Raw genomic sequence first — 27,955 nt, forward strand, 5'->3', positions numbered from 1 at the left:
ACGTTTGTAAGACTCTATCAGTTATTTCATTACTCTGGATTTCTCAGTTGGGTAAATAAGATAATTTACTTCACCATAGTTTGACATAAATCATACTTTTCTGAAGTCCCTTACAATTGCTTACACATGACAATAAATCAAATGGCTGAAGTATCTTCTAGAAGGCAGAATTCAGGGAAACAAAGGTTAAAATTATGTTGCCTAGACCTCCACCTCTTTTCCCTGATTCCCTTTTATTCACATTGAGGCAGTCAAAGATCCACAAATTCATTTGCTTCTGGGTTAAAACAGAGTAGAAATGTCATATCCTTTCTCTTTTGTAAGATGTGAAAGAGTCTGTACACTGAACCCTTGAAAAATATTATTTTTATTACTCAGCCACATTGTGGTCCATGATAAATAATAATACATAGGATTTTGCTACCTATGATAGGAAACTGTCAGCATTAAAAATATGTCTTTAGGGGATAAAAACCAGCAGCACTTGTTACTGCACACAGAATTTATTCAAAATCCATTATACTAGAGAAGTCCTGCCTGATGGATACATAGAAATCTGACACCCCAGAAAGATTTGGCCTAAGTCACTATGGTAAAATGTGCTTTACATTTCTCTGGGTATTTTTGTTGATTGGTTGAATTTTTGTCTTCTTGTTGTTGTTTTGGTGGGGTTTTTTTTGTTTTGGTTTGGGTTTTTTGTGTTTTTTGTTGGTTCTTTGGGTTTGTTTTAGTGGTTTGTTCCGTTTAAAGAGCTGTATTTGTCTTCTTTCAGAACTGGTCAGTAAATCATCTTTTCAAATTTACAATTTAGAAAAGAACACTGACAACACAATACATTCCTTATCTATCTCTTACTAATACTTGGAGAACACAATGTTCTTCAAATATTTGACTTCTATTACAATGGACTGGCTAAAGAAAAGAACATTATTGATTCTACTTTTCAATCCTCAGATTTCAGTATGTTATCTCATATACAAGAGCTTTGTACACTGACTTTCAATGCTGGACAGCAGATCTTATGTAAAGGTCTACTTTTCTTGTGTTCATAGTGCTGCTATCCTAAATCACATCCTGCAACTGTACATGGTCAATAAACCAAGTCTGCCAGATCTCTTCACATCTATTTTACATATTTTTAATGACATAAATCAGTCTATCCAACATCATCACATCTGCAGAGCATTATTTCTCTGACAGCATGATCATTTTAGCATAATCAGGAATCTGACTTTTAAACTCTTGGTTGTGCATATGTCTCAACTCTCAGAAATCCTGGATACAAGGCTGTGTCCGCTCCCTCTTTTATTGTCAAAACCAGACTCTCCAAAGATCTCTTTTTCCTAAGGGAAGACTCAGTTCTTTCCAAACTTCTTCCACTTGTGAAATTTTCTTCCCTGAAGAGTGAAGACCTCATACTATTAGTGTATTCGTTGTGTGGAAAGTTTTCTTATAACAAAATGTTTATTTGCTGTCTAAATTCGGCATCCTTCACTTCCCTGTTCATATCTGTTGTGACAGCTAAGCACTATCATTTGTTCAATTTAAGGAAAAGCTGTCAAACTTTGAAAAACATATGTACAAGATACGTAAGTGCACACATACATGTGTGTTTGAAGTAGGCTGACTTTTTATATACCTTCACTAGGCAAGCAGTAAAAGCCAAATAAAATCAAACTGACATTTATTTTCAATGAAAAATCAACCTCAATTTTTAAATGTAGTTTTAATTTTCTTTTTTGTGTGTTTTTTTTGTTTGTTTGTTTGTTTGTTTGGGTTTTTTATTAATTAAAGAGTCCATGTGTGCACTTCCAGACCATGAATGCAGGAAGATTGGCAAAAGGGCCTGTGGCAAATGCCAGCTGAGAATAGGTGAGATAGCTTGAATAAAAAAATGACTGAAATAAACAGAGAATAATGAGCTCAAATTTATACTGCAGTCTTACTAATTGCACGTCATATTTTGCTCCTTTGCTGTGGCCTTACTGTAACTCTCAGCATAGAGGCATGCTGCCCAACAAAACAAAAACCTCTGCATGCTGCACAAACTTTCAAAAACCTCTTTATCAGAAAGTCAACTAAAGGTAGCACTCATTTATTCCACCCAAGTAGAACAACTACTACGGTTTACACCAACACCAGATTTATCTCTGGTTTAAGAGATTTAAGAAAACAGATTTAGGAAAGAAGAACCCCCGGATAATATTTACATTAAAAAAAAAATTCTTCTTCGCAATCTTAAAAAAATTAAAAGGCCAAAGAAGATTGCTTCCTAGACAAGACAAGGACCACAAAGAAAATAATACTCCAGGAAAGCAGTAAACAACCCCATAATGTCACTCTTCAGCGTGGATGGAGATAGAGGAATATTGTTCAAAAAGTCTTGGCTTACTGATGGTTAAACAATGTTGCTTCAAAGAAAGCATGATAAGAAATAATAATAACATGAAAAAAGATTGATTCCAGATTAATCATTGATATATCTGTGATTTATCTGAAATGTACGAAGAAGCTATCATACTTAAGACAGAAGTGCCAGTATAATGAAAAATTCATCATTAATTTACTGCCAGAACAAAGTGTCAGTGTAGCTGATCCCATTTTATGGCTGGTACCACAGAAATATCAAAAAGTGACCTTTACATTGGCATTAGTGGAGTAGTTCAAAAACACAGTTGGATAACATTTATTATCTATAAAAAGTGCTTTAAGAGAAGCAACACAGTTCTAATAAAAAGAAAACATGCCATTTAATCCTGTTGAAATGTTTCAAACATTAAAATAATTAAGGAACCACCACAGGATGCAATAGATTCAGGTTGAAGGAAGCATTTGCTTCAAAGGCTGATGGGTCAAGAAATGAAGGAATTTATGAAGCTCTATGAGACCAATCACAATTCACAATATAAAATTCATTGTGGACAAAGTTTTAAAAAACCGTATTAAATGAACTTCTAAATTACTTCTACTCTCAATATTGGAATGAAGAGAGAAGATCGCTCTGATTCAGTGCTCAGTGATCATTAGAGAAGCAAAAAAGAGAAGGAATAAATTCTTACTGTGCCATTGTCTAAATCAATGATCCATTCTCATTTTGTGCTCTACTTGGTTTTGATCGTTTTTGTTTAAAAGTGATACACAGGAAGAAAAGAAACAATTCAGAGAAATTTTGGCACCAAATTGATTGGACAGGGGAACAAAGAATCTCAACCAAAGCAAGGCATTATAAAATGCAATAATGACTTTAATTCTCCTATCTGTATATATAGCAGATGCAGAATCGCAGGGGGATCATATTATTTCATTCTTTCAAAGCAAACATGGGAGCTCCCAAAGGAAATAAAAACCATTTATTACATATGTTGGTGCAATCAAAAATTACCCTGATTGCTAGTGGATGTAAAGCAAACAGTTCACTGAGATGCTGGCTGTAGAAACTTTCCTGATACAGCATTAGTCAATCTTCATCTGTGATAGTCCCAGACAGCTCAAAGTGGCAAAACAGCATTTTGTATGAACTGGTAGTTTCTGCTCCTGTGCTGTGCAGAGGTACTGGTGAATAGGAGGAGGTTTTTCATCTCCAATGATCACTTTCAACTATCTTGGGAATACAGCAAAAGCAATCTTCACCACCCTCAGCTCTCAAGAGTTCTCCTGTCACTTCTGTGACATTGAACTGCATTCCTGTCTTTTCCGTGGCTCTCCCAGTGCTGCAAAAGCCGTGCCTTGCCCGTGGGAGACGGTCACTGTGGCTGCAGGGACCCTGCTGTGTCTGAAGAGACATCTCTGCTGTGGCAACCAAACGCCATGAAAGCTCACATTACTTTCTTCCACTGCCATCCCTTTGTTTTCGGACAGTCAGAGGGAGTAAGAAAATCTCCATGAAATGGAGAAAGATAAATGGAATAGGGACAAACACCTGAAATACCTGTCTGTGGCATAAATAACCAGCACTCCCTGTTTTGCACTGAAGTGGCATTGCTTTGTTTGTAACTGCAGCTTAACTGTGATACTGTCTGAAAAAAATGGAAAGGGGAAGGAGGGAAGAAAGAACAGGAGTGAGTTTTTTCTGTTTTTGCATTGTATCAGGCAAGTCCTCATTCAGAAAAATGCTTTATGAATCTTTTTATGCTGGAGAGATTTAGAGTCCCTATTTCCTATGAAACCCATTTGTAAGGCACACATACATCTCTTTCATGCAGCAGTATGTGTTTATGGATAGAAACTCTCATTTCCTTGGCTGATATCTATTCTCCTTTAGAAAAACCCCAGAATTTCTAGCCATAATACTTGACATAGATAACTTGTCTGTTTATTCAGAGAGTTCAATGAGCTAGGAAGAGTGACACTTAAACACAATAGTTTATTTGACAATGTTATTAAATATTAATGCCAATTTATGTAGGTGTCTAATCAAACAGCAGCCTTGGTCATCTTTGGGAACTGAAGTAAAATTTACTTGTTGTTGACATTAATTGAATGAGCTGATCTAGTTATATAAAAATCACCCTACAACACTGAAATCAAACTTAGTATGAAAAGTTATTATCACATAGATAGGATAGAGCTGCCAGCTCCATACAGACAATATAATTGGTATTCTCAACTGCCTGCCAATCTACAGTTACATTTCTGGCTTGGCAAATGTAGCTATCATAAATGGCAGCATGCACTCGGCTTACAGAATAAAAGTATTTACTATTTCATGGATAAAGAGCATCCACTGCCATAAGAATGTTAGAAAAAAGAAAAGTAAAATACAGTATATTTTTCTAAGGAAAACTGTTTTATTATTGGCTTAAATGCTAGGGTACATAGAAAAGTATTTAATGTCTCTATTTCTACTTCAAATGCTACCAAATCATCTCAAAAGAGGCCTCATTTTCATAAAGTGCTGAGCAGATTAAGAAAAAACCAACAACCACTGCAGACTTTGCTATTGCCAGAGCCCTACCTTGTCCCCAAGGAAGAAAGGATTTTGGAGCTGAGGGCAAAGTGCTTTGGGGAAGCTCATCCGAGGGATGGGCAGGGTGAACCCAAACTTTGGACTGAATACTCTTATGCTAAGACACGAGAGTGTCCACATAAAGGTTTTGTCCAAAAGTTGAGCAAAGAGTTGGGAATCTTTTGCTAAAGGAATTTGAATTGGGAAATGGGATGCCTTGCATTACTTGTGTTCAACCTCTTCACGGCACTGTAAAAACAGTAGATTTTGGATACTGTCCCTCTGACTGTTCAGAAAAGGTTTCAAAAATTCAAAATAGAAAAAGGAAATGCAAGCCAAAACCATTTTATTATGTCCCATGTACAAAAGCATAAAGAACTAGTAAACCAGTGTTTCACTGACAGGAGTATCTCTGATCAAACATTCACTATGGTAATAAAAACTGTTAACTTCTTTTAGGAAAATAATCAATTGACAGATGAAGAGAACACTTTTCACTAAAGAAGCAGCACATCAAGGCTTTCAGCATGTCTGCATCCCTTCGTGTAATGTACTCCTGGACATGTGTTTGATGTAAGGTACTGCCTGTTTTTGTTGAGATTCAAGATGGGGAGGAGAGGGGAAAGGCAGGCTATGAGAGAGAGAGGGAATTTGTAATGGCCAATACTCTTTATCACAGGACTCAGAACAAAGATGCAGCATCCTAAGCTGTTACACATCAGTCCTTGAATCCCACATTAATTCTCTGTTCCACAAAAAAAACCATGTAGTTTTTTCTGAGAGAAATAACATTTTGGTTATTTATTAAAACTCAGTGTCATGTGAATGCATTTTTCAAGATCTGGACTCAACAAAGAAAAATCTTGCATTAATTTTCTGTTTTAAGAGAAATGAGTATGTGTTCTGTGGATCCCTTAATTCTTACTCATGTTTCCAGTAATGAACTAAGAAAAAAAGAAAACAAACTCACATGAGAAAAGGACAGGAGTCATTACTGGATAATGTAAAAGAATTACATCCAAAAAGGCATTATCAAAGCTCCCAGGAAACTGAGAAACCTTATGACCAGATCCAAAGGACTTACATACTGAAACTTAGGCAGAGCTAAAGCACTTAAATTCAGAACAATGATACCAAAATATGATTCTTATCTGCCATCGAAGTACTAAACATAACTTTATAGAGGAATTTAGGGGGGGTTTAAATGACTGTAATTTCTTCCCTGTAACTTAACATTAACTCCATAGAAACAACATTGATATAGAAATTAAATTAAAACCCCTGTGATCCAGTCTTACCTTCCTGATGCCTTCAGAAGGGTTTGATACGCAATTATCTGCCCCATTATTCTTACTGATAGTCCTCCATAGTTCAGCAAATGTGTTATCCTGCTCCAAAGGGTTGGTCCCTTTTGCTTTAAAGTATTCATATACTGCTGAATCCCTGACTGTACCATAAGATATATCCATTTGTTTGGACAGATCCTGAAATGTTCTGAAATTCAAGCGATATTGAGAAATTAGTATTATGTAGTACATTAGCAAGATTTCATTAATTAAAGGTTTCCTTCTGTAGCCGTCATTCATGAGAAAGCACTTAGCCTCACCAAGTAACATTTCCATATTTCATTCCTCATCGTAAAGGAAAGCCAAGTAGTTATTTAATTGTACTGAGATCATATGATTTTAACTACATCCAAGCTGTGTTTCACCCCAGTGAAAGATTTTTTTTTTTTTACAGATAACATTCATGTTAAATATGCCACCAAGATTGCACAAGAATATAATGTGATAAAGACTTACCTGAACACAGGAAGAACTCAGATTATAAATATAAATTTCCAGCCCCATCAACTTCACCAGAAATACCTCGCAGAAATCAGTGGAATTAGTTTGCAGTTATACCAATGCTCCATCTGACTCCAAATCAATATGACTCTTTTAAACAAACAAATAAAATCTTGCTTCCAATTTCCACTAAGTCTTTCTTGCTCTCCCTTTTCACAGCCTCTGGTAAAACAGGCATTTTTCATTCACACAGAGGCCTAACTTTCATTTACTCATCATATACCACTCTGGAAGTGTAAATGGGCCTCACCCTGAGTGGCTGTGAATGCACAATTTATTTTCAAATTGTACAGAATGTAATTCACTCCTGTTTTACAGCCTCTTCTGCACTGGAAGGTGTAAATCACTGCCTGCATCAATGAAAACCAGCCCAAGCCTCCAAACATTTCAGGTGGCATGAGAAGCAGCATCCTGGCTGTTTTCCCTCTCTCAGAGGTTCATTCCCATTCCTGTGCCTTCCTCCTTTGCCCTCAAGTATCACCTCTGTGTGATGCCACCATTTTTACATCTGAGCATAGAAATATACAACACACATTCGACCAGTGACAACCACACACACGGCAGCAGGGACCAAACTGAATCTCATGAATAATGGCCTATTTTCATTAAAATGCTTTATAAATGTGTGACTTCACATATTGACAACATGCTTCTGATATAACCAACTAACATTGCTTGACATCTATTGAACTAAAGTAACCCTCCCTGCCTCACCCCATTTCTTTTTCCCAAAAACAATCTTTCAGAAACAAAAATTTCCTGATCAATAGATATGAAAAGCCCACTCTTGACACCTCCCCCACACTTCCAGCTCCTGGAGCCACAAAAGCAGAACATTTTTGCTTGCAGCTTGTGCACATTTCTTCCCAATGCTCCTGAGGAGTCTTCCCTTGGCCCACGAGCCAAAGCTGTTTTCCATAGCTGAAGACTTGTCATATACAGTATTTTTCTGCCACCCTCTTCCCTGTTTCACTGGGGAGATGCCATTGCTGACACATCACATGCCTGTAAGGTTCCCTGCTACACTATTTAAAGCAAAACAATCTAGGCATATACTCAATGCCACATAAAAATACGTAGAAAGCTCTTCCCTCTTCTCCCTCACATCACCCCCAGGCCTCCTAAGGTGCCCTTCTCTGGGACTCCTGGTGTGGGAGCCCTGCCCCCAGGATGGAGCTGCTTCTCAGCACCACCCCCCTCCCCAAACCCTTCGAACTCACAAGCTGCTCCACACAGTTTAAGTGGTTTAAGTTCTTAAATTGTGTTAAGGACTTTTTATCATTTTAAGCTGTTAAGCAGCTTTAAGTAAGACTGTGTGAACAGTTTCTATATACATTGCATACTTGTGGATTTGGGCTAACTCTAGGAGTTCCACCAAACCCCAAACCTCCTGTTATTTTCCCAGCTCTGTATACGGCAATTATTAAAGTACAAAATAAGCATCCTGGAGGCTGTTGGAAATTCAAAGTGCTAATGAAAAATGGCAGAATTTGTTCCGATTTTATTTCTTTCTTTAACGACCCTGAAAGGTCTATTATGCCCTGCTAAATGTTTCCTGTATATTCTATGGAACTACTTTTCCTCTAGTCTTGATCGACATGATTACATGCCACATATAGTTCGGTTTTTAAAGTAAGTTTCATCCTATCCCATGGAATTGCTTAAACCCCAGGAATGGATCATTTTTGGCTGTTAAAAGACACTTTTCTGCCTATAGAGCAAAGAAAGGTACTCAACACACACAGGAGGGCCTTCTGTGACAACTCTTTCCCACCAGGTTTAGTGTAGAGATTTTGGTGTGTGTAGGGAAGCATGTTTGGTAGAAGCACAGTAGCAGAAATATGTTTAACTAAAATACTTTAACACAGGTTTCAGCTGGTAACAACTTTACAAATGCCTACTGCTGATACCGTTATTCTGTTTGAAAGTTTGAACATGAGGGTTTGAATAGCTGAAAAAAAATTAAATTTGCAATTTTAATATTATCAGTATTTTTTCTTTTCCTTTATTGCCATGGAAGCTTTTATTCAGGAATGTGCATTTTGTTTTAGCTAAATTGCACTTTATTGACAATCAGTATTTTTATTTTAGCTAAATTACATTTTATTGACAATCAGTACTGCACAAAAGCACAGTACATGTTGCTTTACGAGCAGCACAGTTTGTTCAGTTCTCTAAGCATCACAGGGCAGAGAGAGCAAGTCTGGGGTTTAAATCAAGTGCTTGCAATAAACAGACAAGCACACAGGTGGCAGGGAGGGAAGCACAGTGTTGCCCTGGGTGTGGGAGTAAGGTAACCCCTTTAGCTGGCAGCATTTCCTTGCAAAAGAAAATGTGGAGTATTACGTGTCCTAAGGATTTCTTGCAGTGCACTGTTTGATATTTTGGGCCACTTAGCCAAAAACCTATCCCAGAAATAATCCTGACAGGGAGTGGCCTCAGCTACAGTTCTAACTCTGTATGAAAAAATATGTCTGCTGTATTTCTGCACTGAAAGTGGAGATGATGCTCAGCACCTCTATGGCTAGAGAAGTGGCCAAAAGATTTGGCCATGGTGGGCATGGGCACATACATAAATGATATTGGAGGGAGATGAATTATCTCCTACTTTTTACAGGGTGAAGTGAGATAATCACAAGGGTAGGTTTTAAACACCATTATTTTAACTCCCTCAAATTTGCCTTTGCAGACAAAATCACTCACAACTACATTTCAGACACTGGCTGTATCTTACAGTTGTGTCATTCTTTAAAGGCAGCTGCTGTCATTGCTCTTAAGCTTTATTTGTGCAACCAGCTGTTACCTGGACCCATCTCCTTTAGCCACTCAAATGCTTGTCCTACTTTGCTATGGCAAAGATTTCATGCATTTAATATACAAAATTATTTGCAACAAAAATGTGCAGCATAACAAGATGCCCCATTAACCTTACCACCCTAGTTATTGGATCTTACAAGCCATTAAAGTCTCTTTGTAAGTGTGATTAAAGATAAAGCCAGTAAAGCAGAAAAAGCCAATGTCCCTCACTTACAGGAGCTGCAACTTCAATTTGTAAATACATCCATGGTGTGATTGCTGTAATTGACAAGTACATGTAAACCAATTGATTTAAGTAAATGTATCTGCAGTCAATCTAAAGAAAAATGTTGTCTTTTAAACCTGTATTACCAGCCAAAATATTTAATGCCCATATTTATGCCTGCTAGATGAATGCAACAACTGATACGTATTCTGAGTGGAATTGCAATTACTTCATGCAGACTCAACTGAAGACTGGGCTCTCTGCTTGTTTTGTTTGTTACAAACTTATTGACATAAAACAAATGCTGCAGAAGACACAGACAGGCAACAGTGGGATTTGCATTTATAATTAGACCACTAGAAGTAATTGCCAGAATAAAAATACTGGTTAAGATACACTTTTTGGAGACGTTTTCTTACTTGTAAAAGCCTTGTGTAGCTGTAGATACACAGACTAAAAATATGCTGCCAGTACGGGTTTATTTTACTCTGTTGCTGCTATATACCCAAGATTTCTGGATGAATAATAAGTGACAGACTAAACTTGACACCAGGTGTTTTGAGGTAACTGCTGATCAATTAACTCAGCTGGAGGCACCAGGATCATCAGATGTGATCAAAGTATTTTTCAAAAGAAAAATATGATCCTGTCATTAAAAAGAAAAAAAAAGGGTGGATTTTTGTTTGTAGTGACCCTGAGATTTTTGCTCAGTGCATCAAAATATTCTAGGTGATGGCTGCCAACAAGATAAAGTGTCTCAGGGATGATGAGACTTTTTAAGCTGCTCTGCCTAAATGAAGTCTTAAAAATTCATACATAAAATGTATAGTATAAGTCCTGAATTTCTATCTTTAAATGCCTTGAGGCTAATTTATTTTCTTTTAAACTTTTTTTTCTCCAAAAGTTAGGAATTCATTACATCTACAGAATTAAATATAAGCACAGCTCCTAACAGGAACTGTTTTCTCCATACAATTATGTGAGAGGGAAATACGTGTCATGCACTGGGAAAACAGTAAACCTAGTAAATTTCAAAGTAAAACCAGAAGTATCTGAACTGATTTTACAAGCTTATATCACCACTGTAAGCCTAAGAAACACCTATGGCTGAAACCTAGAACATAAAATCCTATCTGAAAGGAGATTTATGGATAAAGGTATACCCAGTGGAAAGCAATGAGTTGAAAGCGAATTCTGCCTACTGTGAACTGCAGAAAAGTGCCGAATTTTGAGACCTAAAATTGCTCAAAACTCCTCCCTCCAAGGGAGAATTTTCTGTGACAATAAGAACAAATAAGAAAATGTTATTAGTTGCTGTTGACCTCATTAATCCACCCACTAAGAGATGAACTTGGAAACCAAGCAAGCATTGCCAGATCAGATTCTCATTTGTAGATGTCCCCCAAGTGAAAAGTCTGCAAAGCTGAATCAATGTTGAAGTAGGTACAGACAGTGTCTACGTGAGCAGATCTTACCATTCAGAACCTTAGTCCTGACCTGAGTCCTGATTAATTTTTATATCCATTTATGAATGTGCAAGGCAAAGGATCTGAGCCTCAGACCATTGTTCACAAATGAAAAATCTTTGAAACTCCAGTTTTAAGTAAAATTTATAAATGGGTAGGGTAAACCTTGTCTTCAGACATCTGAAACTGAGTTCAAACTTTCACACAAAGACATTCTGTAGAGCTGGTCTACCCAAGTTGAGCAGTTTAACTGGCTGAAGAGCTGAAAAAAAGAAATAAAAATTCCCTCCGTTATGGATATAAAATACCACTAGGGGATGATAGTCTCATTGACTCAGAGACTTGCATGAAGAGTTTCACTGTGTTGCTAAATGCAAGTTTTAAAAGCACAAGCCCACTTAAAAATGGAAGAGAATAGAAGTTAGTGTCTCTAAACATTATTACAACTGATATTTCATGAGCCTTCAGGTATACAAGAAAGGGGGATATATTGGCTGAACAATGAGGTAACATTTGACCTATCTTTAGCACCTACAAGACTAAAAAGTAAATATACTTTAAAAAATAAAAAGTATGACGACATATTTTGGTACAATTTCAATGTTTGTTCTAGGCACACATAGGAATGTTATTAGTGTGTGTTAAACTGGACATACAAAAACTAAATGATGGGCTACTTTAAAGATTATTCTTAGTGGGGCCAATGAAACTGTTCAAGGTATTCTTAGAACGGCACTACCCTTAGTACAGAGAATTAAAATGAAAACAAGTTATCTCCACTTCTTATAACCTTAGGCTTCAGAAGAACTGGGTCCATGATTTTAATTTGGGCATCTCAGATTTTCTTTGAAATTATGAATAATTAAACCAAGATCTTAAATCAATCCTTAAATTGTCAGCTTCTCTATAGTGACATGATCGAATTATGCATTGTTCCATTCCACGGCAAGTCACTTTAAATGCTCTTAATTCTGTCTCAGTGCCGTGACATGCAGAGCAACAAGTTTCTTCATCAAATACTCTAAGCAAGATTTTAACTTTAGCAACACAGGTAGTCCAGTAGAGACCAGCAGCAGAACTTGCATGCTTAGGATACACTTTTCTGAGTTAAGTCCTTCACCAGCAAGCATATACTGCTTTATAATTCATATAAAATTCATTTTATCTGCTCTCCATGAAAAATACCATCCACTTTAAACAAAAGCCTTAACAGAAAAAACCTCATGGGAGTTTCTAGAAGGGAAGCCGTAAGTATTGACAGATTAAACTATACTGAATCAGTGGAGTTGCAGCCCTTCACACCAGGACTGAAGCTTTCCAAATCACAGCAGGAGACAAACAGAGCAGACAGTCAGGGCTGTGTCTGCTCCTGTCCTCACCAGTGGGGCAGGAACAGCTGCTACACAGGATTTCAAATAAGCAGTGGCAAAACCAATCAATTGACATGTGTCACAGAACACGTTGCCATGTCAACCACCTACTCTTCCTATAGTTAAAACAAATAGTGATTGAACTCCTCAGCAGGTAATGGCACTGCAGAGCTTTTTTCATGATTATAATGGTCACTGCTGCCAGTGTGGTGGCATCTCTGAGACTCTGATTGGATTGGGACTCACTGCCCTAAATTAGGTGCAAGCAAAAGTAAAATGTAACATTCAGTTCTAGGGAGAGGATGCTAAAGCCAGCTTTATTTCTGTCCCAGGATAAAGGGGTTTGCTACACATCCTGCATGCCATGTGTGATGGCAACAGTCACCCACCCAGCCAGTGCAGCATCAGGACCCTCTCTCTTCTACTGCTCCCAAAGAAACTTCTTTCATAGGCTACCTAGCAGACTGCTGAGATCAGTGAAAATAGGCATGCACACAAAAGCACATGCTCAAGGTTCCCAGGATTAGGACAAAAATACAAACAGTAAGAAAAATGAAAAAAAAAAAAGGCCAAATAATACATACACAAAGTACTAGAAGCACTGAACTTGTACAGCCTCCAAACTGATTTCATTTCTTTCAAACTACTTCCAGTAGCCTCTGTTGTTACATGCAAAGGGAAAGACAAGTAAACTAAACTAAACTGTTTTCTTAACTCCTGATGAAGCACTGGCTTCCCTGCAGACTGAGTGTTTTCACTGGAGCTCTATTCCTGCAGACCTACTGCATGATTAAATTTTAAAAGAAGGGAACAGTTCCTTTCTTTTAGGGAAGGGAAAGAAGGGAATGTAAACTCACTGAAATCCAAAGACAGTCAAGCCACTAATAAATGATACACTGTCGTGTTTATGATTTTAGCAGCAATTTGTTACTAACTACAGACATCGTATTGGCAAAACATTTTGGAGGCTTTGTGTACTTCCTAAGAGTCTGTGATGCAGCAGAAATACATTCTATTAACAGCACTTGAAATTCCACTTTGCTCTGCCAATCTCAGAACAATGTGCAGCACTTTTGTTGAAGTCAAAGTGTGGAGGATGTAGGACAAAACCCCTACAAGTAGGCTGTGCCCCATTGCTCACAGAAGTTCTTAGTATCTTCCAGCAGTTTATTCAGGAAACATGCCCATTTTCAAAAAAGGACTTAACATTATTTCTGGCTATGAGACTCAAATTTGGATTCAAAAATCAAATTGGATTCTCATCATAATCAGTAAAACAGGTTCTTCTGTAAACAAAATTAAACCTCTGGGTATTCCTATCCATTGCTATTTCTAAATTACACCCTCAGGACCACCTCGGCAACTCCAATCATCTGCAGTGGTCTATGTGAGTGTGACTTGACTTGTCACTGGATCCTAAAAGTTCATTTTGCCTAGAGCTGATGCTGGCTCAGCTCCAGCACTGCACATAAAGAAATCTGTTAAACAGCTAGAAATAAGCTAAACATCTCCTGATTGCCAGTCCAGTGTTTCTAACTATACTTCCAACCCTTCTCCTCTCCAAACCTCCTCCAGGCAATAAAAGCATAAGTCACTTAGATTGCTGATTTTTCTTCATTATGTTATTTGTAATTTATTTTTTCGGTCTGGATGTCCCATGTTTTCTGAATTGTTAACACTTTGTAAAGAAACCACGATGGTCCTTACAGTAGAACTTATGATTGTTTTGCTTGAAATGTTTTCAAAAATTTAAAACAGCATAATAAACTATTCCATTAATAGTGATGGCAATGGAAACTAGTTTCTGAGCATTTGCATCTCAAAGATGGATTAACTGGGGCCGCACAGTTTGTGATCCCTGGATGAAGTTTCTCTCGTGGCTGAGCATTTATGATTGCATATGAATTCATCTGATGTCTAACTAAGGGAGTGAAGTCAGAGGGCAATCTTTCCTTTATATTTACAAGGGCTGTTTACAGGACCCCTCTTCACCACCACATTTTTCCATATTTTAAAAAACTTAATAACCTTGAGATATTACCAGTTTTCCTACCATGTTTGCAATTTAACAATGAAAAGTATCAGACTGACAAAGAGACATTCAGAGCGTCTAACACATTAGAGTCTCTTTTAAGATGCAGGCCCAGATTTTCAAAGTCTGGAGCTTTAATTTGTATTCTCAGTTCCACATTTAAACTGCTACATGACTGGGCAGATCTTCAGAACAAATCAAGAAAAGATTTGGCACAACAGCACATCTGTACAACATCGGCAGATTCAGTTAAAAGTCTGGAAAGGGATTCAGAGCAACTATGAGCAGTTACTGTTCACCCTGCAAATCCAGAATAATCAGTCCTGCTAAAAAATCTGAGTAATCCTGCATCCTTTATCCATACTCTATATTCCATTCAACAGTGAGAAGGAAATTAAAATGCAAAGAAAAACTTGGGAAAAAAAATAAATTCAAGAGCATGTTTGGAGGAAAAAATACTCCTGTTTGGATTTCCTTTGAGTATTTTCTTTCTTTACTTTTAAACCACTTTGTCATTGTGGCCTTTCTCTGAGTAGCTCAAAGGGTTAACATGTTAATTAAAGCAAGGTATTCTACTCCTTAAATTATTAATTAAAATAAAAACTGCAGCTGGTGTTTAACAGCACCTCGGTCCCAACAGCAGGTTTTAGTCACTTCACCTAAATCAAACATATCATAAAGTTGGCATGAAAATCATATTGTCTGAATCAAACACATCTGGCAACTGACACATGCTTTTACCTATAATGAAAATAACAAACTACCTATTATATATGCAGATGCACTTTAAATTGTTTGCTACGCTGATGTCTTCTACCGCTCACATTCAGAAGCTAAAAATCCTAATGAAGATTAATGATTAAGATCAAGAGGGAAGAAATTGCTTTCTTCCTTTTCCACTGCTGTTCTAAGTACTGATAACACAGCCGTTCTGTTTTGTGCTCAGATGACAAAGAGTAGCTTTTTATTAAACAGAGTGGGCAACAGATAAGCTTGGCTTCTTGGTGCTGGTTTATAAAGCCTTTACTCAGGTTTAGAGGTACTTTATACAGTGACTATTAGGATATCATTAAAGTCCATGAAATCCCAGTGTGGAGCAAGATCCTACATAACTGTTTATTAAGTTTTGATTTATCAGGAACCCTGCATGTCAGTAGTCTCATAGCTGGGGTGGAGGGGCTGGATGAATTCAGATCTGTCAAATGTACAATGTGATGCTGGAAAGCAGCTTCACACCCTTCCCTTTCCACCGGGAGCAAAGCAGAAGCTATCACTGTTGACAGAAAGAAGAGAAGAAAACAGAGGGGCTCTGAAGAGGCACCTTGATTGCTAGAGCATGTGCTGCATACTCCTGGGAAATCAAAATATAGGGATCATCATTAATACTAAAAGCACATATAACATTCATCAGTTATTATTGATGTCTAAAGTGCATGCATTACACATGCATATTTTAAAGTCGGGAGGCCCACATGCCTGTATCTCAGAGGACCCAGACTGAGCACACAGAGTATGGTGCACTTCCCATCTCATCCTGATGTGCAGGAAGTAACCAGGAAGAGAGACCTTACCCTTTGTCCTGAACACAAGTCTCTCTGAATAGTGAACCTCATACAAGAAAGCACCCAAAAAGCACATCAGAAACAACTCTCTACTCGTTATATTGAGATTAATTAGTTTATTTGGTAGCCTAATTATATACCTTGAAATATGAGCTTGGAAACTGCATTATTGCCATACGTAAGAAACACAGTATTTAACATCCACCCCATTCTGACTGATGGTTTTCTATTCTTTTGTAGATAGACATGACTATTCATAAATCAATTAAATTAAATCAGTGGCACATTCTCTCAGGCTGGTTTTAATGGTTTAGAAGGCAAACAACTTCAATGCTTGTGATTACATTTCTTGTAATGTAAGAAACTTTGTCAGCTGTATCAAAACAGCTTTTCTGAGGCAACGCAGTTCTCTCCCTCATCTCCAGGTGAGTCTGGAAACACTCTAATATATTATAAAGGGGGCACACATGCAGAAGAAGAGAACATTGCTCAGTAAGGCAGATGAGCCCAGGAAATGGAAAGAACACATGCAACCCTTCTCTTTAGCAACACAGTACTATTCCAGAAAATTTTTCTTTCCCTCCAGAAAATATTTTGCTATATAAGAACCAAGAGGATAACACTCATGCTAATAAACAGTGGTATCTTAGTTCCCAAGGAAAATAAGTTCCTTTCTCCCCCAAATATCCATAACCTGCTTTGATTAAAAATGTTTTGCTGGGCTTCTTTTTTTGTTTGGTTTGTGGGTTTGTTTGTTTTGTGTTTGTTTTTACATCATCAGGAATAGTTTCTAAATCTCTTTATAGAGATACTAAATTTTTAAAGCCTTTCTTTAAATGGCAAGTTTACAGATATCCACTTCTTGGCAAGATGGTTGATAAATATTTTAGAATGTATTGGAACAACTTTTTTCAGCAGATGAAATATCATTCTATATATCAGTTAAGGTGTTAAGAGTGTCTGGTGGGAGAGTGAATGCTTTTCTGTCATGGAAACAGACACTTATGAGGGGAGTGGCTATTTTAGATCTGATAGATTTAAATGGAAATATCAAAGAGAAAAGCATCCAGTTTAAAAGTGTCCACAAATTGTTGGAGTTTAATATCCTGAGGCAGAAGAAAAACCCAAACAAGATTAACAACATAAAAATAGTACATTTCAAAAGACCAGACTCAACAAACATCCAGAACTGGAGAAGAAAGTCTCTTGGGGTGTTGCTTTAAAGGATAAAAGATACAGAAGGGCTGGAAATTCCTGAAAGATACCATTTCAAAGACACAGATGCAAACTATCTTAACATGAGGAACTATTAAAAGAAATTGTAAGAAGCTGCAAGAGCTTCTGCAAGAGCTCTTTCAGACCTAGAAAACCAAAATCCTTCTCTCTAAATTTTAAAGAGTAGTGCAGCCATTGGACTAACTAAGCGTACATACTATAAATATATAGGAATTGTGCAAATGCACGAGATAAAAAGGATCAAGAAGCAAACAAAAATCCTCCTCACAACACCAATAAATTTAGTTTGCATGATTTGTCATTGCAGAAAGTGATTTGTGCCATCCCTTAATTGAGTGTCCGGACCAGAAGATGGGAAAATTACCTTTGCTGTTAGGTGGGTGAGAAAACCTAATGCTGAACAATCATGGCACAAAAATGACAGAACCACTGCTCATGTGGGAATGTTGGTGAGGAATTGTGCAAGTTGAAAAGAGAGGCTTTTCACATGAACAAATGAAGCAGTTCCCAAAGTATTTCAAGAGATTAGCAGAGTTGGAGTCCTATGTATGCCCTGTCTGAAGTGACAGTAATTAAAAAACCAACTTTTTAGAAGTGACAACAGTGACTTTCAATTTCATCTCATGGTTTTGCAGGAATGAACTTTCTGTGATTAAGTGTTTACTACTAGTACTTTTGTGAATACAATTTACTTGTTCTGGCTTCAGAAATGCTCGCAGAGAGACCTGCTGGCAATTTGGAAACCTATGCAGTAATATTCACTATACTACCCTGAGAACCTGCATAACTTCTATAATAGGGCCCACTGTTACACTACGGCTCTGACCAGTACTGATAAATGATATAAAATGCACCTTATTTTACAGGGGGTTTGGTTTGGTTTGCAGGCAGCTGCTTCACTTCACAATGTCATTAAGATATCTGCCTGAAAACGTGGAAAAAACCCCCCAGTGGCCAACCTTTTTAATGGCTCATACACAGAATTATTTCCAAAACAGAATTCTCTATGGATTTTTATTTCTTCCTCCTGTTTTTGTCTTTAGAGATGATGGATTGAGCCGTTAGGAGATGTCTGAAGCTTTAAGGCCCTTTCTGTTTGATTTGCTATAGTAATAATTTTTTTGCTTTTTTAATATCCTGCTATATTAGATAGTATTATCAGTTCATATAAGACATTAAATCAGCTTCTTTAGAGAAAAAGTAATAGAAATCTAAGTATCCTATTGAGCAAAAATCTTCTATTATTGTGTTATGTACTGTTTATCCCTTAGGAGTCAAATAGAAAATCTAACCTGACAAAATAAGTCATAGGTGCTACCCATGTAATAAAGAGAAACTTCATCCTACAACAAGGAAGGTGTAAGTCTGGGGCCAGTGGGATTTAATGCATGCAGAAAGCATACAGCTACTATGTGGACAGCTGAGGAATATAACCTATATTAATATGAGACTACCTGACCCAAAAGGTGACTCCAACTGTGCCAAGGAGAGTCTGCTTATCGAATATCAGATTTAAACCAATCCTTGTACATTTTGATGGGCTGTCCTGAGGGCTGCTACTCTTGTTAGATTTTTGTCCTTTCAAAGCAAAAGAAAAAAATAATAAAGATTTTATTACCTGCACAGATGGTAGATTTTGCTAATGTTATATCCAAATCATTTTCTTCTCTAAACTGCACATGCATCTGAATTTTAATGCCTCAACCCACCTCAGTCACAGAACTTCTCAGTAACCAGAACAAAGGAAAAGATGCTATGATACAGGTCTCTCAAAAGTCAAGTTGGAGATAGCAAATCTCTTGATTTGCTATTGATCTCCAATCTACGCCACATTTTTTAATGGCAACTGGAGAGATGGCATGCAAGCTTGATTTTCAGCTGTGCATTCCCTTTTTTCTCAGAAAAATGTCCCTGGGAAATATTTGCACTTAGATGCTTGCCTGCTTGTTCAATTAGAGTAATTAGGATCCATTTTAAACTGTGCTTGAACGGCATATGCCAACATTCAGACAGCTTTTCAAAAGGCTCCAGACTCTGTGGCTTTCCCGGCAGCACCCACTGGGCAGCACCATCAATAGGAGTGAAATGAAAAGACAAACAACGGGGAGTTGGAGCACTGGCAATAGCCCAGTGCCTTGTCCTGAACAGAGCCTGAAGGCAAATGCTGGCAAGCTCTGCCCCTGAGCACTGCTGCCCTGCTGTACAGAGCATTTCTCAGGAAACTTCACCCCATGCTCCAGACAGGGAATGTTCTGGAAAGGAAAAAAAGTTTTGAGTTGTTGCATCTTTCCTAGACTCTTTTTTAGCCTTTGTGTTTATGGAGGGACTTAATCTAGTTATTTAATGATTGAAGCTTTTGCTCACAGGCCTTTAATAATAATCACAATACATTTTTTTTATAATGTTCATTCATACATGCCTCCTGCCAACAGGCCTGAGGTGCTGCACAGACACTGCAAAACATAATACAAATTAAACATAACAAAAGAAAATCCAATGAAATATTTTAAAAGACACATCTGATATTAACGAGAAAAAGGTTATTTTCAAACATGAGGAATATCAAGACAAAATTGCTGTGAATACAGAGGGATTCCAGTGACGTTCTTGCCACCAACCCTATCAAATCCACTTAACTACAGCAGATGAAATGTTTGTTCATTTCCCTCTGGCTGGCATCTTCCAAGTACTTTTGTCATTTTATTTTAAAATATTTTGAGATCGCTTCTGTTTTGTATGCAACCCAGAAAATCTATCTTTTTTGATACCTGCAGTGCTACTATAATATGGTCATTTATGGCCATCATCTTTAAAATAAACAAACTAAACTGACAATATGCCATATAAGAAAATATTATTACTGTATTATACAGAAAGAGAACCAAGACAGAGAGAAGGCTAAGCTTGCCAAGATCAAACAAAGCTTGTGGTAGAAAAAGAATCTGCACTCAAGACTTCCAAGTGCCAGCCTATCACCCCAACTAAGCTTCTCTAAATCTTCAGCTGTCACTAAAACACAAGAAATTGCAGGATTAAAATACAAATAAGGAAATCTGAAATTATGAAACAACAGCTGTGATCTTAAAGCAGATATATCATGCATGTGCATGCAGTCCATGAACACATATAATACAGATGCCTTTCAAGGCATCCATAGCATGTGCAAATGTTAAGGATCAATTTGACAAAATCTTAAATTTAAACATTTTTGAATTTGCAAATAGAATACCTTTTTTATGTCCTATTTTTCTTGCATGATTCTCAACCTCTTGTCAGACAAGCTCTCCTAAACCTGAGTTTCAGAATATCTGTGCAGCTATTGAACTGTGTGTAGTCTGCTTGTTAACAAGAAATGAAGCTGGAATGTAAGTCACTGCTAATTAAACTCATAATTACAAATGGAAGGTTAGACAGCAGATCCAAGAGCTGTTTGAAAATGTAATAAGACAAAAGAAAGAACAAACTCACATGTAATAATTCTGCCTTACTTGGCAGACTGACCCATTAGAAGACTCCTCAGCTGCACACAGTACAGAAGGCAAATATTACAATCGTAAATGCAAATCGTTTGGGCTTAAATGAGTTTGTTGAGGATTAGCACAGGCTCTAAACATTACCTAGATTTCTTATTAAAAACAAAAATTGAGGATTGATCATTTACAAAGTTAGAACATGTATCATACCTTCCTGACCTGAGCTCCAAAGTAGTTGCCACCAGTAGTTGCCTTCCTTTCTTCTTTCCTTTTGCTTTCCCTTTTAACTGGATAATGTCTCTCTCCTCTGCCCATAAGGGGCCAGTAAATCTGCTTAATTTGTCACTGCCCTGCCTGTGGACCTCCACAAACACAGAAATCCCGAGATAACCACAACATTGCTTTTGCTCCCTGGCTGGGAGGTGGGGCACAGAGAACATGAGAAGTGCAGGAGGTAATTTGGACAAAGGGATTAAGAAGCAGCATTAAAAGATCAATGGGGAGCAGAAGTACCAACCACTAGCGCTGAAACATTGAGGGCAGCCAAGGAATGGACACCATATTTCCTGTCAGCTTTGATCTCCTGAGGGCATAGAGGTTTTCATGTGGGTCTCAAACTCTGTGTTTGGAACCATCCCATCACCATGTGACACCAGGATGAACGATGGGCATGCAGGACACGTAAGGAGTAAGGAAGCATGTGCTGTCATGCCAAACCAGAAAGCCAGTGCCTCTTCTTGTTGGCACACTTGAGATGAAGCCTTTGATGGTTTTGGGGAAATCCAAGGGGAAGAATAGCTTTTCTTTCCCAGTTAAGCCCGTTTCTTACTTGGGATCTAGGTAGCTGGACAAAAAAATCCTGTTCGGGATTTACAAAGTATCTGTCAGGAAACAAATACAGGTGGCAGATCAAAGCTGCTTCCTGCCATTCCTCCTACTCTGGGTATTTCACCTTTCTGTGAGCCACAGGAAGCCTCTGAAATTCCCAGCAGGGTAGAATAGCCTTGTGAGACCTGCCGATGGGAGATTTAAAAACCTAAAAAAAGTATTCCCTTATCAGCAGGCTTTCATCTGACACGATAATTCTAAAAATCTGCCTTCCAACAGTTCAACTTCGCTTCAGTGAATGTCTCACCAAGCCCCTTCTAATAAATACTGTTTATGATTTCTATGACACACTTGTTTTGCAGTGAAATTGTGGAGGCAGTGATCACTGGGTTGATTGACACCTAGTTATTCAATCAAACATACTTCTATTTCACTAGTCACAGACCACACATGCCAAATTTGATACTGAAACAACTTCTATTAGGTATTTTGGAGAAGGTTTGGGAAGAAAATCAGTCTTGTAATGAAAATCTTAACTTAGCTGCAGCTACTGCAGCACCATAACACTTATTTCTCTCCTGCTGGCAATTTGGAGGCAACAGCACTGAACACCAGAGGACTTCTCTATGGAGGGAGAGATAACAGCAGACATTTACTGAAAGGATGGGGATTGTTTTCTTAACAATGGAAGTGTACTAAGATGGATTTGGTAGTTCTCAGCTGGTGAGCAAATATTCAGCTCTAGCTCATTGTGGCTCTTTGGGTGGGAAAAATAGATTTCACATAAGTATTCCTTTCTGCGTTCATGAAAGACAGAATGCAGGCAAGCTGAGTGGCAGAGTTAGGGAAAAACAGCCACTGCACATCATATGATGTGAAGCCAGTTAGAGTGGGGAGCTGAGGCACAAGACCACAATTAAGTAATGAAAGGCAATAATTTACTTTGTCAGGAAAAAAATATTTGTTCTAAATCTGACAAATCATTTTATAAGCTGTTTCCCATAAAGAGTGGAGGACATGAAAATCACAGCTCAGAGATGGATACAGGTTCAACAAGAATTTCCAAAGAAACTATTTCTTTACCCCACCTCCTCTCTCCAGGACACTTCAGGAATGATTAGGGAGCCTAAGCCACACCATCCAGGACCAATTTTGACATATCAGGCAATATGAACAATCCACATTGTGGCTGACAACACCTACTAGAGATCCCTGCCCTTACAGCCAAGTAAGGCAGCTTCACATAGGCAGTGAAACTTCTGGCAACTTAAATTTCTTTTGGCATTTATGTTCTGGCACCTGAACGACTCTGCTGATATTTTCTTACTTCTACATCCTCATCTTGTATAAGGGGATGTGATAAAGGAACCTAGGAAGTGGCAGCTACCATTATTTATAGAAAGGCATTTAATTACTATTCTCCAGCTGCCATCTCTATGCCTGAATTCTATACTTGTGAGACAATTCTGAGCAGTTCCTTTACCCAAATAACTTCTCTCCTCCCCAAGATTCTTAGTAATGTTCTTTCATTTTAATAAGAAGGGGATTTAAAATCCCTTGTAAATGTTTTAACAGCTCAGACTCAAAGGCCTCCTCTAAAAATCCATAGTTCTGCTCTTAAACCACTTTTTTTGGAGATTACTCATGTAATTACACTCCAACTTTTGTCCTCCACTGAACTTTGATAAGTTTTGGAAAGTGCTGATTAGACCAAACAAAATTTCTTCTGCAGTGAAGGAAATAGAACCTTCAGAAATTTTTAAGAATATCATTAGTCAAGCCTTCTGGATAGCTATTTGTGTCTTGCTTTTCAAGAGCAATTTATTCACTGAGCTTAACCTTATTCCCAGTACATCCAGGCATCACACATAGATAGTTTTATTCTACATAGTTTCCCATGTTGTTTCCAGAAATTACTTGGAGTACTTATTTCTGTTACTGTTAATACCCAATTATTATGGCCAAACTAATAGAAAGTGAATTAAAAACCAAAGCCTGTTAGGGTATTGGCCTGGTTAGATGATGATGATGATGATGATGATGATGATGATGATGATGATGATATATCCACACAAAGCATTACATTATCTGCAAGTACACATTGGCAAGCTAAAAATTGGAAATTGTGTTGAACTCATGTTTAGAAGAAATGGACTTATGTCCTGTGCAGAAACCACCGACAGCAAAAGCCACTTTTTAAGTGCCAGCCTCACCTCAGTGACAATTCTGCTGTTTCAGGAAGTGAACACAAACATTCAGTGCCAGTCTTCCCAATGCAATCCCAAATGAGAGCAGCACCTCAACTGTGTCACCCTCTAACACCTGAAATCCTTGGCTCTGCACTTTCTAGAAGAAGAACCTGTGCTGCATTGCTACTGCTCCACTCCATCACTACCACATCAAACACGAGATATCAGGCTCTGACAAGGCTCTAACCTTGTCAGCACCGAGTGTGAAAGTTCAATGGCACTCCCAGTACTCCACACCAATATGAAGGTGGAAATTTTGTCCACATTTTGTGAGAAAAAAATTGAAAACCTTTAGTCTTTAAATTTGTAGAAAAAACCCCAAACACATGCACACACGAACTGCAGCCAAATAACCAGCAGTACATGAAAGACCTCTCTTCTGGAAAAATACAGAATTAATGTGCCATTGTCCCCTCCATCAGAACTGGTTGAGGGCTGTTGGAGAGAAGGTGAAGAGGGGGAGAGGAGAGAAAAACAGCCACTGCAAATAAGCAGAGTATTTTATTAGAGAGTTATCTCCTTCTTGCAAGAATGAGTGCTCAAATGGATAATACCTTCCTGTGAAATCCAGGTTTCCAGCTTCGTGTTAAGAAGAGGCTCTTACCTTATGGGATTATCCATCCTTGATACTGTGAGAAACGCTGCTAAATTTGCTGTGTAGGAAGAGCACACAATAAGGGTGAAGAGCCACCAGCTTCCCATTACAATGCGCATCGCCACAGAATTGACAGTGGATTCACCCCCTGCAAATAAACAGATAAATGAAGGGTCTCTCAGCAGCTTCCATTTACCATCACCCTCTGTGTGCCCTGGTATGTTAAACTTTGTTGGAGTTCCTCTCTGCTTCCCCTCCAGTCTGCCCTTTCACTGTGGGAAAAGCACTGCTTGTGTTAAGGCTGATAATTCACAAGTATTTTCTCCAGTCAACCTCTTGCCCTAGACAGTATTCTAGAAAAACATATTTCAAAATATTTCCCTTGAGAATTATTGAGGACAAGTCTAAAGAACATGAAAAGTGTTCTAAATAAAGTTGAATGGTGAAGCACAATATGCAGGAATTAAATCATTACAGTGTTCAGAATATAGTAATATTCTGTTTTCAATTACCCTTTCAGAATTGGAAGCCCCACAGAACTGCCTAATGGTTTATGTACTATCTTTGCTGTATTTAAATCTGCAAAGACTGAAGCATTAGTGTCATTACTTGTTATCCTTTACAAGATTTCAAACCATGTGAAGATTTCTTTCCAGCAGTCTTCAAGCATAGTTATGCTCCAGCATCATTGGAGACTAAACCTTACCGTAGAGCTGGTTCTACTTACTTCAGCATATGTTTGTGCTGATTATATTTTACTGCACTTAAACCCATCAAAGCTGTCACCTTAATGAGATCAGGGACCAAGTTTCATAGCAACAGGATGGATTCTCCAGCTCAAGCTTTAGAAGCTTGCAATCACAATGAAAAAAATGTAGGAAAAAAGTTAACAACTTTACCCGTATGTCAGCATTCAATAAAACCTGCCTTCCAGAATACAACTAACATTATAGATGTGGCACAAAAACTGTGTGGGCAGATTTTGTAAACAATTAGTTACAAAAATAGCTTTGTTAATGGCAGCAGTCCTACTGAATTCTGTAGGATTAGCCCTATGCCTAGAGATTCCTGAGTGTAAAGTTCCTGAGTGTAAAGTTAGTTACATACTCAGTTCAAACAAACAAGAGATGAACTATCTCACATGAGTTCAAAAACATATATGGTTCTATTTCTATTTATACATTAAACAATTGAAAAGGTGCGAGTTTTAGAGCTGGAGAAGTGTTGCAATTCTGCACCAAGCAGCTCTGTAGTTTATTTCTAGTGTAACAATTTTCCCAAAGAGGAAACGTCTGACAGTGCTTTTTCTGGACTTACTGAGAGACAGAAAAGGCATAAAAAAGACTTAAAGCCCCAAACTTGCCTCTCTTTCCCACTTTTGCTCAGCTGGGCTAATAAAACATCATATTTCCCCATACAGGCCTTTCTTCCATTGCTAGCCCACTGAGGGCAGGATGAGATGCCCTGCCCGCTGGCACTGAGGCAGAGCTGCCAGCAGAGCTGGCAGGGGAGAGGTGACATAGGGTGAGGTGAGGTCAGGTGAGGTCAGGTGAGGTCAGGTGAGGTCAGGTGGGGTGAGGTGAGGTGGGGTCAGGTCAGGTCAGGTCAGGTGGAGTGAGGTGAGGTGAGGTGATGTGGGGTGAGGTGAGGTGACATAGGGTGAGGTGGGGTGAGGTGATGTGGGGTGAGGTGATGTGATGTGATGTGATGTGGGGTGATGTGGGGTGAGGTGAGGTGATGTGATGTGGGGTGATGTGGGGTGAGGTGAGGTGAGGTGATGTGAGGTGATGTGATGTGGGGTGATGTGGGGTGAGGTGAGGTGAGGTGATGTGGGGTGAGGTGATGTGGGGTGAGGTGAGGTGAGGTGATGTGGGGTGAGGTGAGGTGAGGTGATGTGATGTGGGGTGAGGTGAGGTGAGGTGAGGTGAGGTGAGGTGATGTGATGTGGGGTGAGGTGAGGTGAGGTGATGTGGGGTGATGTGGGGTGAGGTGAGGTGAGGTGAGGTGAGGTGATGTGGGGTGAGGTGAGGTGATGTGGGGTGAGGTGAGGTGATGTGGGGTGATGTGGGGTGATGTGGGGTGATGTGGGGTGATGTGGGGTGATGTGGGGTGATGTGGGGTGAGGTGATGTGATGTGGGGTGAGGTGAGGTGATGTGAGGTGAGGTGAGGTGATGTGGGGTGAGGTGAGGTGATGTGGGGTGAGGTGAGGGGCGCACCTTGCTGGACGAAGGCGCCGTACACCACCCAGATGGCACTGTGCAGCGTGGAGGACACCGAGGGGCTGGGCTGGGCCGCGCTCTGTGCCCGCACGGCCTGGATGCGGTTGAGCACAAAGATCAGCACCCCCACGATCGGGATGGCTGCGGCGATGCACGCCCACACCGCGAAGTCGAAGGGGGCGAAGAGAGAGAAGATGTTGATTTTCTCCTCGGGCTTTTTGATTAAGATCCCCACGGAATAGTCCATGTAGCGCTTGCTGAAGTCCACCACGCTCTCCCGCTCGGGCGTTATAGTGATGGCTGAGATGGCCAGGTCTGCTCTCTGCAACACAAACGCAGCACATCACATCGCTCCCTGCCACCAGCAGCTTGGCCAGCCTGAGCCTTAAGGAGAAGCTTTCTAAGAGCCAAGGGACTCCATGCTTTTCCTTCTACAATTTAAAACATTTAGATGCATTTATATAAATTTTCTGAAAATAAAACCAGAATCACCTTTTAAACATTAGTTAACTGCACAGGTCTAAAGAAGAGTAATGAAACATAACCTGTCAAGGTACTCTTGAACAGAAAGCACGACCCTGAGTCCTCTCTGGAAAAAGGATATCTTATTTAACCTTTATCCCTCACTTGTTTTCCAATGGAGGCCTAAAACTCCAAACTATATTAACCCAGTGTACTGCAGGCAATAAAGAAAGAAACACCATTTATTTAGCTTGTGTATTTGATAGCAGGGTGGGAGAGTTAATGTTTGTTTTTCTCCCTGCAGAATTGCAAACTTTCCATATTCATGAAGAGATTTCATAGGACAACTTTGGAGATGATTTTGTTTGTTTTTTAAAATGAATAAATTGATGGAAAAAGCTCGTAACAGGAAGACTGCACAAAGGCAAGTTTGTTCCTGAAACTGTTTTGACTTCAATATTTAAAACAAGTAGGTTTTGCGTGTAGATAATCCTTAAAGAGTATGCACACTTGATGAAGGGTGAGATAGGAGTTAATAAATAAGATTCCCAAAGCTTTTGAAGAGCTTCAATTAGATTTTCAATATTTTCTGTCTTAATAAAAAGAGTTCTCTTCAAAAAACCAGAATATACATTTGGTTTCCTACCC

General features: G+C 38.7%; 1 protein-coding gene across 4 annotated transcripts in view; it reads right to left on the reverse strand.

Moving 5' to 3' along the window:
• Positions 1-27,955, reverse strand: part of GRID1 (glutamate ionotropic receptor delta type subunit 1) — a 489,331-nt gene that overhangs the window by 24,525 nt on the left and 436,851 nt on the right. For all 4 annotated transcript variants that reach the window (XM_014877980.2, XM_014877982.2, XM_088168822.1 and 1 more), the window contains 3 exons: positions 26,843-27,167; positions 24,635-24,773; positions 6,244-6,439 (listed from right to left, as the gene is read on the reverse strand). In XM_014877980.2, coding sequence (XP_014733466.1) covers positions 6,244-6,439; positions 24,635-24,773; positions 26,843-27,167 — 660 coding nt within the window. The remainder of the gene's footprint in view (positions 1-6,243; positions 6,440-24,634; positions 24,774-26,842; positions 27,168-27,955) is intronic.

The sequence above is a fragment of the Sturnus vulgaris genome, chromosome 8 (assembly GCF_052056855.1).
Source record: "Sturnus vulgaris isolate bStuVul1 chromosome 8, bStuVul1.hap1, whole genome shotgun sequence".
Classification (NCBI taxonomy): Eukaryota; Metazoa; Chordata; class Aves; order Passeriformes; family Sturnidae; genus Sturnus; species Sturnus vulgaris.